Here is a 17,867-nt window from a genome sequence, read left to right on the forward strand (position 1 = left end):
TCGGAGAGGAAGATTGATAGCAAAACACAAAAACGATAACACGCCCGACAGTGTCGGTCGGAGACGTCGTGTTCGGACAGGGAAAGAGATTAGCTACGTGGGAGGCGACGTGGTGCATAACTTACGCCATCTATTAGGAACACTCCATTATCCCCGGCAGTGCTAACACGTTGCATAAACGTATTCACGCACAAAGACGCAAGTTATTGTCGGAATGAGGTACAGGAGCGCAAAGCTTGTGTACGCCTTTCCGCGCAGGATATCCCAATATAGGTAGAAAGTTCGCAACGCTTCCGCTTAGCCAAATATTTATTTAAATTTTAAGCTTCTTCAACGAAAACAGTGCACTATGTATAGCACTCGCACTTCTCACTAGCATCCCACTCTGTTACTACGTTGCCCCCCCCCCCCAACCCGACACACACACATTTGTTTTGTTTTTTGTTTTAAAAGAGAACTCGTGCATGCACAATGACGTCATGAACATGGGCGTTCAAGTGATATACTTCCCTGCTGAAATGGAAATGAGGAGCTTCAGCAGTGCCTCTTTTAAAGCTAACATCATTACACACTGGTTGCGGTCACCTTACTCGCCGTGTTATGTTGGGCTCTTCGGTGTCTGCATATACGGAATTTCGCGCGCACCCAGACGGTAAAGTTCCGGACATTATATATGCGGCAAATATTCACCTACGCGTTCCTTTCAACGACGACGGGCGATGCATGAGGAAAACGCCGCGTTCGTAAGGGTGCGAACTTAGTTCCCTTTGCGTATTCGTCACCACTATGCGCGGGAAAAGTTTCACGACAGGCGGAAGGAAAACGTGTGCCATCCTGTGGTCGAACATGGTTAAGTAGATTATAGACGTATAGTTAGGCTGCCTGAAATGTGAATAGGCCTTTCGCGCTGTGGCGAAAAGCCCGGTAGGGCACAGATGTGAAATACGGCAGGTGATGCCGCTTTTGATTTGCAGTGTCAGTTCCGCTGTAACGTACCAGATATTGACACGGTCGGATGGAGGAAATAGAAAGAGCAAAGGATATATACTTGCCTATGTCCACAGAACACGAAAAAAAATGCAGAAAAACCGGACAATAACTACAAGTGAACTTTCATAACCTAACCAGGTAGCAATTTGCGGAACTCTTACGCTCACTATTGCGTAATCAATTTTTGGAAAACAAACAAAAAAGACGTGAAAAGACTATCAAATCATGTATGGTGGCGTAGCTTTCTTGATATAACTTTTTCTCCTTAAATGAACTCCGAAGAAAGACCGGCCTGGTACCTGCCTTTTGTACCACTTACATGACGGTGCATCAAGTTTAAAACACGCATTTTGGAAGATTGTGGAAATATACTTCTGTTTTAGATAACGGCTAGGCTTTCACGTACTACATTCACCAAGACCTTGCCAGCAGAATAGTAGTCAGCAGTGACGAAAACTGCTTGTCCATCAATCAACTGCAATTGTGAAACCCGGTCGTGTATATTGCAAACGCTATTATAAGTGTACGGTGGTTCTTGGTCACGCATAGCAAACGCGCCATACCTTCTGGACGGGCCGTTAACATACTCAAAGAACTAAACGTAACCAGTCCCCCTCCTTTACCCTTACCCGTCAAACGACGTTGTCTGTCGTGTGACGCAATGACGGCACATGCTCGCGCCCCGTAACAGTGCCTCTCATTCCCGATTCCTTGGCGGGGCACCGACAACAATGGATGGATGAAGGAAGTCAAGCGCGGGAAGGGGGAGAGCAGACAGGGGCTTGGCCGGTCCACCCGGGGCGATCCGACCTGCGCGCACCTCCGGGCGAGGGAGGGGTGCTCGAGTTCAGGAAGCAAGCGAGACGCCGTAAATTCAGATCGCGTGTCCGAAGCGGCGGCCGAGACGGCGGAGGTGCGTCTCTTCCGAGGCAACTCCCCGACTTCGAGGTGGCTGCCGCTGCTCTCTTAAACCGGCGCAACCCGCTTCACGGTTCGGGACGATGCGCTGCATGCGCGCGCTCCCTCAAGGTCGGTCAGCCAGCCCCACTCAGCAATTCTTTAGAAGCATACGCCGAGAAAAAGAAAACTTAAGAAAATACGACCCAGGATAGGAGCGTCCAGCGCTACGGGCCAGCGGAGCGTGTCAGTTTTCTATTCTTTCGTTTTTTTGCTTACTCGTGCACTCGCTGTAGCTGAGGTGATTTGCCGGCCGGTCAAGCTCTCGCACCCATCCTCTCGCCTCCGAGAGCGAATATCGAGAATCGCGAGCACCTCGCCCCTAATTTTGTTATAGAACGCGTTGGTACTCTCATTCTTCACTTCGGAAATAAAAGAGAGCTGTGGGAAGGCGAGCATGAACTTGACAGCAGCTGGAGACCGTGTACCTAAAGAAGAAAAGTACGCGAATCGCTGCGCGCGTGTATGCGACGCGATTCAACGCCTCCACCGGTTCGTGCTTGCACGTTCACCGCGGCAATCTTAGATTCGCCCGAGCTTCCCAGCAGGTCCTTTCAAACACGCCGCCATTCCCGCTGCGCAGCTACCAGGCTGCTCGCTGAGCGCTGCAGGACGCGCCAAGGCGTGCAAGTTCTCGACCTCGCGCGCCCAGCTAGTTTGACGTACGAAGCGAAAAGACGGACGAAGACCTGTTCCTCGCACTCTCCCTTCTGTTCAGACGCTCCAGTGGCCTAGACAATAGATATGTTAAAGCGAGAATACGATAATATGCGCGGGAAGTGGCATTCCTCCATACGAAACTGGGGAACTGCTGTTGAATGCAGGTTGAGGGACAAGTATGGTAGTTTCGGCAAGTAGGTACAACATGATCTTGTTTTGCTTTACAGGTTAGAAATTTAGCGCTCATCCTGTTGCGTATGATTTCCTTCTCTGCAACAGCCTTTTCAGGCTTAGACTGAACTGTGTTAGAGCACGACGACGAATTAGTCGAGCAAGTTACCCAAAGTCTAACATCCTGCTATATATCCTGCTACCCTGCTACGAAATACTGTCTTTTGCTATATTGCATTGCATTTACTATATTCCCCTCTATTGAAAAACGAGCTAGTTTTTGGGTCCCCGATTAAAGAAAGTGGACATGCAGACACGGACACATGAGGAGTGATGTCTTGATCTGCACTTTTGTGTGCCTTTCTTCGCGCCTATCCTCTTTTATCATGCGTTGTATTGTATTTTACGGTATCGTAATACGTTCTAATGTATTTGTATAGTATACAGTAAACTACTGTACTGTATCTTGTTCCCAGATATTGTCTTTACCCATTTATTTTGATGAAAATTCACTATGAGATGTGCTACCACTTTGACAAACGTAGAACCCAGCAACGCCCACGCAGCTTTCTCGTGGTTCACGAGTTTTTCTGGTGTGTGTAAGCTTAGTGCGCATTAATATTACCGATCAGCCAATATTAAATGGCCAGTTTACCTTTCTAAGCAGGCGTTACCTTATTGTTTGACCATATGTTTGACCTTCAATTATTACTTAATCAAAAACTCGCAATCGATTCATCGCCTTACTTATCTTTTCTGTCAACAAGGAACACACGACATCATCATCCCGATTTGCTAACCCCATTTTTTGCGAGAACCGATGCCTTTATGTATTCTTTTTTTCCTCGAACAGTGTCGGATTGGAACAAGTTATGCGAATCTCATTTATTGTAACATATGTGTAACGTATTGTATAGTATGAGGTATGCAATGTATTGTCGTTGTTTGGCGTAAGTTACTACTTGTGTTGTGGAACATAGTGTAATGTAGTGTTGTAGAACCGGGTATGTTGTTGCTTTGCATATTGAAGTTTATTGTATTGTATAGAGCGAAGCGTGATGGTGTTACATAACGAAGTGTATTGTAGCGTGTAAAACAAAGTGTGTTTTTCGTATGATGTACGTCATTACGCCTGTGGTATACGTGACGTGCCCTTCCTGCTTGGACCACTTAGTGTCCGCAGTATGTATTAAATAAATAAATAAATAAATAAATAAATATTTCAACACAGCGCACGACGTTTCGGACACAAGAGAATAAGGGACAAACCGCAGCGCTTCAAGTTCAAGTACTGTCACCAATTGGCCAATAGCTTTCAGTCCTTCTACAGTTTACATATTATACCCGCAAAAGTGATCTGCTTTTTGTAAGAGCTGTCTCAGTCAGCGAACACTTTAAAAACGATGCAATAAGAAAGAATAAAATTGCATCTACACAGTATTATACAAAGAGACTTGAGTATATATGGCCCATTCTTTATTACTTTAGGACATAATATGACGCAAACATAGAGCCTGTATTCACCAACTCCCAACCTGATCTGAAACTTCGTGGCTTCGAACTATACGTCAAATTGTGCCGTTACGAGCAACTAGTTTCATATATGTTGAACAGAGCTGCTTTTGCACTTCGTTTCTTTTGCATTTGAAGCCCCCTAACGTTTTGAATGCTCGTCTTTTCTTGCGTGCACGTGTGTCACGAAGAGAAGACGTTTCTGGAATCGTGTGAATCGACTTTTGGAATGCACGTCTTCTGACTTCTGGAATCATGAATTGTGTAAATTGTGGAATCGTGAATCGATTTCTTGAATTAAGCAAAGGCTTCAGGAATCGACTTCTGGAATTCTGTTTATGCGTTTATCGGCTTCTGGAAGCGCGACGTGCATTTTTGGAGCCGATAAACGATCACTTCGTATAACTTCGAGTTAGCCACATTGTAGCTAAAGAAGGAGCATCAGAGCTTCGTAGTGAGATTAGCTTCTCGTCGGTTGCAATGCAGCCTGGGAGGTCGTGGGCAATGTCGTGTCGCACGCCAAAAATAATAACAGGCCACGCGAGCACTACGACTGCAGCCGTATCGCATCGTTCACGCACTTGGCTGGTCGGCTCTTTGAGTTCTTCCCGTTTTATCGTCATTGCCATACTCTAACGGCAAAACGTGGAGAGGGCGGATCAGATGCATGGCGCGATTACCCGCGAGAAAGAGGCCGCAGCGCAAAGAAACGGGTATATGTGAGTCTCTGGGTTAGGAAAGTCGTAAGCGGCCGGTCCGTAACACCGTGGTGAGGTCCGCAAACCGGCTGCAAGTCACGACGGCGCGGCGACGGATCCTCCCCCTTTCGTGTTCTACAACCGGTGCTTGTACGTGTGTGAGTACGCTGCAGCGTGGCTACACACACTGCCAAGTCAAGTCAAGCCAAGTATAAAGCGGAGTCTGGCCATACAACTGCGCGATGTCTCGCTAAAGCGGTGCAGTATGCTTCCGAAGCCGGCAAAACGCGTGTTCAACGCACTGCGCAATAAACCTCCCGTGCCCTGCACAGAGCATAACAAACAACCGCGTTGTAAACGCAACAGAATACAGGTATTTCAGTGCTTTAACTTTAAGTACAGTAGTGATAAACAGAGACACGTTAACTGTTGGAGTCGTATAAGTCCCTAAACCACGACATGATGATGAGAGATACCATAGTTGAGGATTACGGAAATTTTACACCCTATAGCATTCCTTAAAGCGAACCTAAATAAACTCACTCGGCTCTATAGTTTTGCACGAACGAAATGCGGCCTCTGCGGCCGAGATTCGATCCCGTGACCTTTGGGTGAGCAGTCAGACACCCTAACAACTAGTCCTCCACAAGCAGATACAGAGACATCCGCATTCCTTACAATCCTCGTAACTCAGAACTGTTAAACAATTACTCCTTACACAAATCTTAGGTAAGTTCTCATTCACGCTGCGGTACACATACGCTGTTCGTCCGCACGATCGCGCAATGAATAATCGGAGAACAATTATTTCTCCCTACAGTCGTCATAGCAGTCCACGCTTGAGGATGCCACAACGTTGGGTGCACTGGTAGTGAATTACGCACGGACGTTGAAGCGAACACACGCGCACATACATACACACACACTTGCCAATGTTTACATGTCCCGTGCCAAACGAACGGCCACCGCCACAGCGGCGTTGTAGATGTTCTACCCCATCACGGCTCGCTTGGGAGGCTGCACGGTTCACTTCTCTCGGCGCCGTTTGTGTCTGTGTGACCCGGCCGTGCACGCAGAAAGCCCGAGAACGGGTCGTTCCTCCGAAAAAAAAAAGAAAAATAAAAGAACGGAAGACGGGCAAAGAAACGGCAGAAATGAGCACGACCGCACCAAATCAGAAATGAGGGAAGCCGCGGAGGAGTCAAGCGGCCCGGCAGAAAGATGCTCGGGGCCATGCACGACGGCCAAGGCGCGCGCGCCGCTCATCCTGAAGCTCCGCTATGTAGGAAGTAAGTGTCTGTGCGTTCCCGAAATATATCGGTGCGGCTTCTTCGGCGCTGATGCGCCTTGTCCTGTGTGGTATACGGTATTTATAGGCGTCCCGCAGCCGGATAGGAGGCACGCTCGAGAAGCAGCGCCCCGCGGCGGGATGTTTTGAGCGTTCGATACGCGACCGTATACCGTTCGATACGTCTCGTCTCCGAAGCGACGCTCGCTTTCTTTTTTCCTCATCTTGCTCTTTTTCGCCCGTACGGGACAAGCAGGTGACACGACAGTGTACGACTCGCGCACGAGGATGTGCAGTACAAACCGACCTGAAGGACGCCTAAGAGCGTGGTCTGATAGCGAGCTGAATTATAGGGGAGTTCTCGGGAAACCCTTCGAATCACCGCGAATGTCTGTCTATCTGTATGCATTCGCCGGTGGTCCAGCAACAGTGAAGCGCCTAGACCTTCTGTTCACGTAGACAGATTCAAGGTGAAGTCGGCCATAACGACGGTACCGGGGAAGCCTTGGAAGCCTTGCGCGGCATCGTGCGTAGCGGGAGGAGAGGGGCAAAACTGTCAGAATATGGCGGCAATTCGGCAGCCGCCCTTTTTGCCACAACCTGTCCCGGACCATGACAGATGTGGCACTGGTAGTGGCAACCCTTTTTCGTTGTTTGTTCGCGCGTTCTCGTTCAAAATCTCTACGGCCGTCTATTTCAGTGCGCAGACGGCGGAGTAGTGCAACCGGTAAAATGTGATATCATTTTCCTCGACGTTCAATGGCCGATGGAAAAAGAAAGTAGCACACCCGAGCTTGTCGGCAATGGAATGGCAGTCAAGTAGGAGCTGCATGTCCAATTCGTCTGCGTCCACATAGCGTTGCTTAGATAGAGTGAGGATGGAACAAAAGAAAGAAAATGCGCGGACGAAGTCTATACCTCCGCACTTTTTTTTCCGGCTTTGCCTATCAAGCACTTTGTTCCTGTTTCAACTGACAGTATCAGAAGCGGAGCAGCAGCGCGAGAAATCGTTCGAGCCTCGCGGTGGGTGGTGTTATTATCTCGTTTTGTTCCGTTTCGCCCAGTCACTTTCCGGGTCTTAGGAATGCGGGACTCAAAGCCGCCAACGCTTTGATCCTCATCTTCCATCGCAAAATCAGATAGGCAAATTAAAAAGCAGTGAAGTATCGATAGAGCAAGAGTTTAATAAGGGCACCAGTAGAGTGTCCCTGTTTTAAGGACAGCACGACAGTGCCCACTGACACCACGGCCGCCATCTTGTGGCTTAACACTCAGGCAAGCAGCGCAGGCAGGAAACCCATAAACAGCGCGATACTTCCACAGCTAGAAATTGTTAGCGCTGACAGTCCGATAGAAACAGTACCCGTCAAGATGCAAAATAATATAAATGCTGCCGTAAATTAACGATATTACAGCAAGCATGCCATATTGGTATTGTCAGAAGCAGCATCCGTTCCGTCGTGTGAAAATCGTCCTTATAAATGTTACGTAAAGACGAACGTAAGTGCAGATCGCATTTGTCTAATGAGCAGCAATCAGCAGTGGATCGCTTATGAAAGAATGCTAACGCTGGACGCAAGCATGAGTGATGGAACAGTGATGTCCAGAAACATTGCCTAACTCTAAATTCAGCAGTGAACTATCAAGTTTCGGCGCCCAGTTACATATGCGCACATGTTGCTAACGGGAACTTTGTAGAGTTATTCTTGCTAGAAGGAGCTCCAATAAGGGGCAATGGGACATGGCTTGGCATAGTGCAATAGCAAAGGGGCGAGGAAAGTAGAACTGATCTCCCCAAGCTCTTAAAATTATAGTTATATAGCTACACTCCCAACCTGGCACTACTAAGCAAGAATTTGTGCAATAGAATGCTGCTCTTTCGTAATAAAGTATACAGTAGATTTCAAAAGTTCAAAAAAATTAATGTCCCAACCAGGCTCCAGTAGCCTCGACGGCAGCAAAATGAAAATAGGAGCAATGGACTGTTTCCTAAAAGACCAAAAGAAATTAACGTGTGCCATCCTCGCACGGCAAACTCGATTACTTTGTCCAGTGAGAGTGCATACCACAAATGTCATTCCATTTGGCGGCGCTGGCCTTTTGAGGAAAAAGTCGTAACCACACGCGGTGTGAACGCCTTACAGACGCACTTCTATTTGTTTTACTTTATTTTTCTACTTCTCCAGATCGTGCGCGCGTATGATGTTGTCGTTTTCCCCTTGTCTCCAACGCCCGAGTCACGAACGCAGTGCAACTTCGCGACGACTATATCGCGGAGCGGTACACACCAAGCAGGCTTGAAAAGTAGCCTCATTTTTTTTTCTTCTCTGTGTGTCTCATTGTTTTACACTACTGCATGAGAAAGTATGCATGACGGCAGAGTGGAAAACGCGAGACGTGCCCTGCGACCCAATTAATTCCCCTGGCATGCATGAAGAAACACACTTCGTGCCGACGCAAGCCAATCCGGCTTGGGACACTGTCGACAAGTTGCGACCACTACTTTTTTTTTCAAGTTTTTTGTGCTTCTTAGGGAGCCGGAATGTGACTAGCTGAACACGGGCTTGCCAACAACAACAACAACACAAAAAATAGTTTTTCTGCGTTCGTCGCCCATACCGGAATGCCTCCTACGCACGAAGCAGGCGGATATCACAGGAGCTACTACAAACCCTGATGGAACGTAATATCGCATTGTCGAGATTGCAATAGCAGCAGCAGATCTTGTACCCCATGAAACTTCTGGTCACTTTATTCATCAGTTAGCGTAATGCCAAAGCAGAACTCATGTATTTGTTATGTTGTCTGAGAGTAGCGATATTCTTTTTCGTGTTGTCAGATAAAATAAAGATGCTTAAGAATATATATATATAAATATATATATATATATATATATATATATATATATATATATATATATATATATATAATCTTGTGTGTAGCTTAGAATACTATTCATTTGAAATATTTTACTAAATCGCCCCAGGGCTTTTCCTCCGTGCCCGTGCTAACATGTTGCGTCGGTGAACAATACCGAATGTTGTTCAGTGGGGCCTGAATGCGGATACGATTACTTTCCTTTACAAGGCTGTTGAATGGGTGTCCCGAGTAATACCTGAGGTTTTACGTCCTAAACCACGGAATGGTTATGAGAATTGCCGTAGAGGGCCCCGGAAATTTCGACTATCAAGTGTTTCGATTGCGCACTGGCATCGCACAGTACATGCATGGGCTTCTGCCATGCGACCGCCGTGGCTGGGATAAAACCCGCAACCTCTGAGTAAGCCCAGCACTATGATCCCTGCTTCACCACGCGTGACTTATTTCCGATGCGGAGTAACTGTGAGGTGCACTGGCGGGGTGTCCAAACTGAGATGGCAACAGACTAAAAGGTAGTGTCACTTTACCCTTGTGCCTCATATTAGTATGCAAGGAAAAAGAGCAACAAAAATATTTCTGTCCGACGTTGAATAACGCGTTCGATGATCTAACCACTGAGCTATCATGGCAGCTTCTGTCCGACGTTCCCACGCAAAAACGCAGAGAGGAAACTTCTGCAAATTACTTAACGCCAATGTACGATTACAAAGCGCAAATCACATATTTCGCCGCTTCAACATGCATAGTTACGGCCCTAATGGGAAGCCCTAATCGTCTCACTATTCGAGGTAATAGCTTCACAGCTAAGGTGGGACTCTTGGATGGAACGTGCAGCGAGATCGAATCTCCGAAATTAATCATTCGCAACTCAGCACTTTCTAAGGGCAGTGGTGCACCATGGCTAGTAGTGGGTTCGTTGTAAATACACAAGAAACTACACGCTTCTTTGCTTGTGTTTTCAGTCCATTCGCTTACATGGGTGCGACGGCACACCAATGCTCCACGTCGCATACCGAACCAAGAAACACAAACTTTGCAGGGGAATATCGTATACTGGCCAGGCCTCGTTTCACTGATCTCGTGAGGTCTTGTGCTTGTTTACAGAACACGTTCATACACTCACAAGTACGCCTTCTCCCGTGCGGGCAATCGAACGCGGCGGCCCAATTAGGCGATCGGTGTCCTCCTCGACTCCCGCTGGTGCAATTAGTCGTCGTCCACTTCGGAAATGCCACGCATTGAAGCTGCACTATGGGCCGTGCCCCGAGTGTCCTCTAAAGGGACACCGGAAGGATCAGCCGCTTACGTCCTTCGAATGCAGCGGCCGAACGGCGTTAACGTCATTAACAGTTCGTGGCACTCGGCGTCTCGGCTTGTTTTCTTTATCCTATATGCATTTCCCAGCATCGCAAGGTCTTCGTATACGGACACAAGGCGAAGATATATGTGTCGCGTCCGCCCCTCGCTACAGTTGATGAACGAAAGCATATGCTTTACCAAGTCAAGAACTCCAGTAGACGACGGACGTTTCGCATTGGCGTTCGCAGAGCTGTTCCTTCATGGCAAACCCCATCACCTCTTCCCTTCTGGGACAGTTAGAGCGAGTGGAAGTATAGCATCATACTACCTGTTTTGTCATTTTTTCTCTTTTTTTTTCGGGTGATCTTATTGCGGTCTCAGTTTCCTCGTAACGTCTTACATACTTATCTTTCACTTAGCGACTTCGTTTATGATCCATCGGTCTCCTCTCGCCAGGTTTGCGTGCGTACGACGACGCGTGAGAGCTTTGCGCTCTTCTTTGCGTACGAAACGCGTGCTCTCAGCGGTGTCAGGCTGTGGAGACGTACTTACCGTACACAAACCGCCACCAACGCGGCTGAACGGCGGCGGCGCCGCAGCTATTATGGGCTCATTACTCGCCGTGCCGTGAGACAAGGAAAACGACGGGGAGGCCGAAAACGACCTCGAAAGCAATTTGGAGCCCGGCCTCGAAAGAAAAGGTGTCCGCGGGGAACGCCGGCTGCTCCACGCCGCCGTGGTGACAGTCGGGTGCAGCCTCTGAAGTTCCACTCAAAATGTGGAACTTTGCGTTCTTTTGTTTTTCGCAGCTTTGTGGATACTTAGTGAAATCTACGCACGTAGAGAGTATGTCCCGCATGTGACGTAATCCATGTGCACCCCGTGGCCACCTGATCCAGAAACATCCACGACGAGCTGTGTCGATGAATGCGAAATTCTTTAAGACCACGTATTTTTTATTAAGCTGAAAGTTGAAGAACACTGAATTCTCCAAATTGCGGGAGCCCTTTACTGTGGCACCCCTCCTCATGATACGGTAATTTTACGACATAAAACACTGACAATTATTATTCGTGATAAATGATATGTCTTTCTCTCATTATGTTCTCACAGAAGTGGCGTGGTCATTCTGGTTGTATATATTTCACAACGAAACATTAAAACGGGCCATTTCGTAGTCATTATGGAACGAGCGTAGGCCAACATGTCTGACACCACATACCTAAACGACGTACGAGTTGCGGGTGTGAGAAAGCCATGTAAGATGCAAGTTCAGGGAAAGTTGAAAGCTTGGTCAGATGAAAAAATTTTCAACAGGGGCTCGCTCCCTAGAGCCGACGCTTCAACAAGCAGAGTTCTTGAAATGGGGCTTCAGCGACTGTAGCTGTTAAAAAACTTTTTCATTGGATGAGAGAACGAAAATATGAAAAAATGCATATTCTTTCTTACGCCCGTTGAACCCCGTTCTCAAAATGCAGCACCTATTTTTTTTAATGAATTACTACTTCTGCAAAGCGAATACAGTGACGAAGTAAAACAATTGGAGCATGTGATCTTGCTGAATAAAATCTTTACCTAAACAAATCAGCAGAGTTAGCAGCTTGCAGGTATCGCGATTAATACAACAAAGTGAAACAGCTAACGCAATAGCAAATATCCAAACTACTCACAACACAATTGTTTTTAAGCGCACTGCAAAGCATCTTTGGCAATGACGAAGTAAAGATTTATTTCCTCAAAACGATGGCCATCATCTCACATCAAAATGTATAATAACCAAAATATATATAACGAATTTCGAATACTTGAACGAGAAGATATTTGAGAGGTATTTCACTCTGGCATATGAACAATATTGAGCGGACAGTAACACTGTCAGAAGGCTCCACCAATGAAAGAAACCGTGCTCAATGTCGCAGGTCCTACAAAGTTTCCAGCTAGTTAGGACTTTTAGCAGTGGCGGTTTACCGCGAGCTATACGTAAGGAAATACTGTATCGTCGTAGTCTACACGCCATTCCTTTAGTCCGAAAACGTTCTACCAGCCAATTCGATCATATCAAAGGTTTTTTTGTGCACGATGAGCAACTCACGTGGCTAAATATTGAAGTGAAATAGAAATGCCACATGCCGACTACGATGGGACGACGTTTCCTTACTTTCCACACGTTAAACCAGAGTTGCTAAAACACTCTGTTAGCTAAACGCGAGTGCAACAGACCGAATTTAGCACAGCGCGTGTTTATCCGAGGTGCAGTAGCACAATATCAGCTGCTGCCGCTAACTGCCTCACGTTCGCTGGCCTCAAATTTCGCCCGGTGCAGCCACACACGCGCGCGCACACACACACACAGCCGCGGCGCGTTCTCCATTCCCGCCTTTGCTGCCCGAAGCGGCGAGGCTGGCGATATGTCGGTCGCTGCGCGTCGCGCTTTAACAAGCGCCTGCACGCGTTGATGCCGGATGATGACTCGAGGTGGCAAGACGTGAAGAAAAATAAAGAAAGATAAAGAGAAAAGCGGTCGGCCACCACTTCGGCATCACTATAGGGCGCGCGGGACGATTTAGGGCACGAAATGGACGTGACAGCATGGACGAAACAAAACAACAACCAAAGAAAAAAAGAAGAAAAAAAAGGCCAGTTTAGTACGTGGCTCACGACGTTCACAGATGCAAGGTGTGTATTACGAGGAAAAAAGTTTCAAACATAGGCGTGTGGATTGAATCATCGACTGCACCGCCGCTTGCAGGTCACTTTCTCTCTACCCGCTGTGGTGGTTCATCGGTGATGGTACAAGAATGTTGACTCGAACATCGCGGGGTCAAATACGAGACGCTGCCGCATTCGATAGATTAAAAAAACGCTTGAGGGCCATGTGCTTAGATTTAGGCGCAAGGTAAGGTACCCCGAGTAGTCAAAATTTCCTGAGCCCCTCTACTACGAGTCCCCTAATAATAATATTGTGCTTTTGGGACGTAAAACCTCCACAGCCGTTACTATCTCTTTCTCTCTATATCTCTATCTTTGACTGTCTATCCGTTTGTCTCGCTTTTTCACAGTGTGAATGTAAATGTGTGCGCCTATAAGGTGCCACGCTCAAGAACTGCGCCGAGTAAGGCAATAACATGAAAGCTTCGAGGAAATAAAAAAAAGTGGTAGTGACAGTTGTATGCAACAGCTGGGACATGAATGCAAATAACGGGAAATTGGTCCAGCTCAGCTTTAAGACAACGTGCGTATAATGCTGATAAATGTCCCCGCTTACGCATGATGCTGCTAGCTGAAATTCAGGCTTCAATTGCCCTCCTGATAAGTCGTATCTGCCATATACGTGGTCTCATCTCGCGCGCGAAATGTCCTGTGTGCGTGTGAGATGTGTGAGGGGGGGGGCTGTATAGTACGATAATGGTGCAGAGACGTCCAGGCGTTGGCGGTGCTTCCTGCAATACGGGAGCAACAGCAATGCCACACGGTGTGTAAGGCTGTCGAACAGCGCAACAGTCTGTGAAGGCCCTCGCCGCCATTGGCGGTATACTGGATAACTCGGGGACTATATAGGAGCCTTGCACGACCTTGGAGGAAGAGGTAAGGTTCATTCCGTGAGCGAGGTCGTATGTGTATACTGAATTCCGAGACTTGACGTCGTGGAGAGTGCAATCAGCTTTCGGTTTTTAACGATTCGTGCCACGGACCCGCGGGGCCGGTTCTGACTGGTCTATGAGCGCGTTTCACTCGTGCAACACACCTCGCAACCTGGTCGAGGCATACGCTTCTTCTTTGCTGCGAGGCTTACGTAAAGCGATCTCAGTTTGCTCTATACTCAACATCGATTACTTTTATATGACTAAGAGGTGTTACTAGTTACGGTCGGACGACTGCAAGCACAACAGCAACCACTGCCCAACCCACGCGAACATAGATGGCTTTCTCGCAAGCGAAGATGAATGCGATTGTACACTGAGCTACGCCACACAGAATTAGATCCTAAGTCCACCTGATCGTCTGCACTATTCGAGGACGTATGTGCACCACTGTGATGCACTTGTGCACGTACGTCTCGAAGCTTACTCGTGTAAGAAAAATAAATGAAAAGGTTTTAGGGTTCCGTACTTGCGTAACCATTGCCATAATACGGACATCTCATAGCACACGGGCACTTGGTACAGCTGTCGTATAGTTCACCATAAATGTAAGAAAATATTGCAACAGCGTCATACCGCGATCGCCCAGCTAGGGGGGACAAACCGAACAAGAAACGTGAATTAAGAACGGATTAAGTAATATGAAAATCCGATAACTGATAAAATTCGGGCCCTATACAAGTATTGTAGAGGTGCTTTTACAGCGCAAACACATGTAGACACTCCACAAAGAAAGAGACGACACACACACAAGCGTGACACACACACCGCTGTCCACTCGCGACAAAGACATATACACCGTTGGGAGAAGCAGGGCCGCGCTTATAGTGTTGCGATTTTCGTACCACGTAGCTATGGCAAGCAAGTGCGACTCGGGTGGCCTTGCGTCTACTGCGTTTGCGCTGTACGCAGGTCTAGTTGCTTTCCTCCGAGGCGACCGGTTAACCTCCAGCCGAGAACGAGAATCTCGGCTCCTTCGATTCGCAACACGCCGAAGTTTTCTCCCAAGCCGTTTTCCCCAAAACACTCCAGGTACGCATATTCGCCGCACATTTGTATACAACCAACAGTGCCTTGCATTCCTATATGCTAATTAGCTTAATAAAGAAAAAAGAAACATTGGGGCCCAGCTGTTTCTGCCGAGTGCAGCGGAGAATACAAAGAGCTTTCTTCTGGGCGTCCCTACATAATACGTGCCTCGAAGTTCCAACTGACCACTTATCAAAAAAAAAAAACACTGTCACGGCGAAACCGTGGTGAACTCTCGGCGAACGCGGGTCTTGAGAACGGGGTCACACTTAGCAGAGCTTGCGGGCCGTCTTCTCATTGTTGTCCCGCTCACCCTTTCCCTTACGTAACCGCGCACTTGGGCATGTTTATTTGCCACAGCAGGCGCACCTAACTGTAGATTGCATCGGTGCCGTACTCTTGACGCGGGTATACGAGGCACGCATGCTATAACGCACGTCAACTTTCGTGCATGAGGGTCAGTGCGAGTGCTTTAAAAAAAGTAGGGCACACCCAAGCGTTCACTGGCCAACGTCTAGCCATTACCAGTCGACGAACTCTTCCCGTCTGGGAAACTATCGTGATCCCTCGCCTGAAGACTGCGGCGGCGTTGGTGAGCTTAACTTAGTGAGAACTATGGCAGCGGACTAGCTAATGCATCGTTCCTGTTCTCCATAGTGAAGGGTACCAAACCACAACTCTTAGTTTAGGTTAACGTGCCTTCGCTTCCCTCATTTGTACTTCTCTCTCACTCAAAGAAGAGACTCCCAATTGAAGCAGCTATACCTTTAGAGAGGGGTATTAGTTTTGGAAATACACTTAAAGGACGTTGTTGCCCTTATAAGGTATAGTTTAGTTTTACTAAACTATACCTCATACTAAACTATACCTCGTTAATTTCTTGGGAAGATTGAGACCAATATTATACCGGCAGTACTGTCAAGATTATATGCAAAGGTTCTTTTTACAGCGATGACAGAAGCTATATATGGCACCTCGTCCTCAAGAAAATAGCTAGTCGTACTCCCTACCCTTGGACAGCAAATAAGTATGAAATGGCTATCAAAATTCAGGTCATTACTTTATCGCACATCGTCAACAATAGGTGAACTATCCTATTGTTTCTAAGCGTAGTCTATAAAGCACGGCTGTTTTCGTCAGTCAAGCGCTTAAAAAAAAGAAAAGAAAGACAAGATGTGAACTGAAAATTGAAAAGGTGTAATGTTTCAGTATTGAATACTCCATCAAAGTCTGCTTTGTTTTTAAGTGATGCGCAACAAAACTAACCACTACGACGTAGAATGAAAACAGAAACCCGAGACATGGGGCTCTTAATATCGAAGCCAGCCAGAAAGCGAATCCGTAACAAGCTTGCGTCGCACGCCAGGGCACAGATTCCACTCTTCGGACGTTCCTATACACAGAGGTAGAGATTTCATCCCCGACAAGAGACGTGGCTGCAGTCGTGCGTAGCGCATCGGCCATCACAGCTGTCACCGCGGTCATCACGCGCCAACGAAACAAACAGTGAAATGGCTCGTTCGGTGGCGGTGAATCGGACGCGCGTGCCCAGTGAGAGTACTGGCAGTCAAATCCAGTCATGAAGCCAACAAGTGAATGAACCACGGGGACACGTTTTATCGCATGCGTCGCTTACAGTATAGCCTCCTAGCTTTTTTTTTGCTTCTTTTGTTGGCATACTGATGTGCTTAGCCCAGTAACTTTCTCGATGGCATACGTTCTCATTGCAGGACGTTCTCGATGAACCAGTCCTTCATAGTGTAAACGATCGCTTAACAGAGCTGGGAATAAACTATAAAAAGATGGAGAGGGTGTTACGAGATAACGAACAAGCATGGCCTAGTGGCCGGCACTTGTCCGAAGCGTACATAGTTCTCGTTTCCAATCTGCGACCTCATACAGGCGGTTGGTAGTTTGAACCACACATACAGGCGGCCAGAGCTTTCAACCACGCACAAGTACATCACTTTTACGTCCCTCGTCATGAACTCACCTGACGCAAGTGCAATGAATCCGAGCAGCAGCATCGGGACGAGCACCGGCGTTGACAGCAGCATCGCCGAGTGGACCCGGTGTGGCCGGCTGGCAGCCGTTGCCGCCATGGCTTTCGTCGTGAGGGGCTCAGACCGGCGACGGCACGACTCCGTCGCGCGCTCACACAGACACACACACACGCGCGCACCCCCGAGCACCTCAGGTGCCCATGTCCCTATCTTTCCCAGCGACGCGCTGCTGACGCTGCTCCTGTGGTACCACTCCTGGAGTGTCCGGCGGCGGCGGTATTCCCTTCCTCGGTGCGGCGGCTGATGACGCTAGTGTCCGCGGCGGCTCGCTCACTACGGGCGATGCGGCGACTTGGTTCCTCCGGCGGCAGCGCGCTCGGCTCGAGTGATCCGGACAACCGGTCCTTCGGAAGCGGGACGCCCAGCCTACGCAGGGCCTCAGGACCTGTTCCCTTCTTCGAGTGGGGGAGCGAGGGGGCAGGAGAGAAGGAGGGGCTGCCTCGTCGCGTGGCCCCCTTTTTGCCGCACTTGTTCTTTTGCTGCACCCGGCTGCACCACCGACCCCCTTACCCGGACCGACCAGGTGACTGACTCGCCCGCTAAGCGTGACGTCACCGTTCATCTCGACGTCTCTCTCTTATGTGTGTGTTTGCGCGAGCGAGAAACAACCGTTATACGCCAGACTCTCTCCCTCCTCAGTCGAGTCTTGGAGGGATGCTCCTGGTACGCGCCGCCGGTT

At 48.2% G+C, this 17,867-nt stretch overlaps 1 protein-coding gene across 7 annotated transcripts in view; it reads right to left on the reverse strand.

Annotated features, from left to right (window-relative positions):
• Positions 1-17,542, reverse strand: part of LOC119172825 (uncharacterized) — a 246,908-nt gene extending 229,366 nt beyond the window's left edge. For 4 of the 7 annotated variants that reach the window (XM_075893505.1, XM_075893504.1, XM_075893503.1 and 1 more), the window contains exon 1: positions 17,119-17,542. In XM_075893505.1, coding sequence (XP_075749620.1) covers positions 17,119-17,227 — 109 coding nt within the window. In that variant the 5' untranslated portion in view covers positions 17,228-17,542. The remainder of the gene's footprint in view (positions 1-17,118) is intronic. The other 3 variants (XM_075893506.1, XM_075893507.1, XM_075893508.1) reach the window with 3 other exon arrangements.
• Positions 17,543-17,867: the final 325 nt, after the last annotated feature.

The sequence above is a fragment of the Rhipicephalus microplus genome, chromosome 4, assembly GCF_043290135.1.
Source record: "Rhipicephalus microplus isolate Deutch F79 chromosome 4, USDA_Rmic, whole genome shotgun sequence".
In the NCBI taxonomy this organism is placed as follows: Eukaryota; Metazoa; Arthropoda; class Arachnida; order Ixodida; family Ixodidae; genus Rhipicephalus; species Rhipicephalus microplus.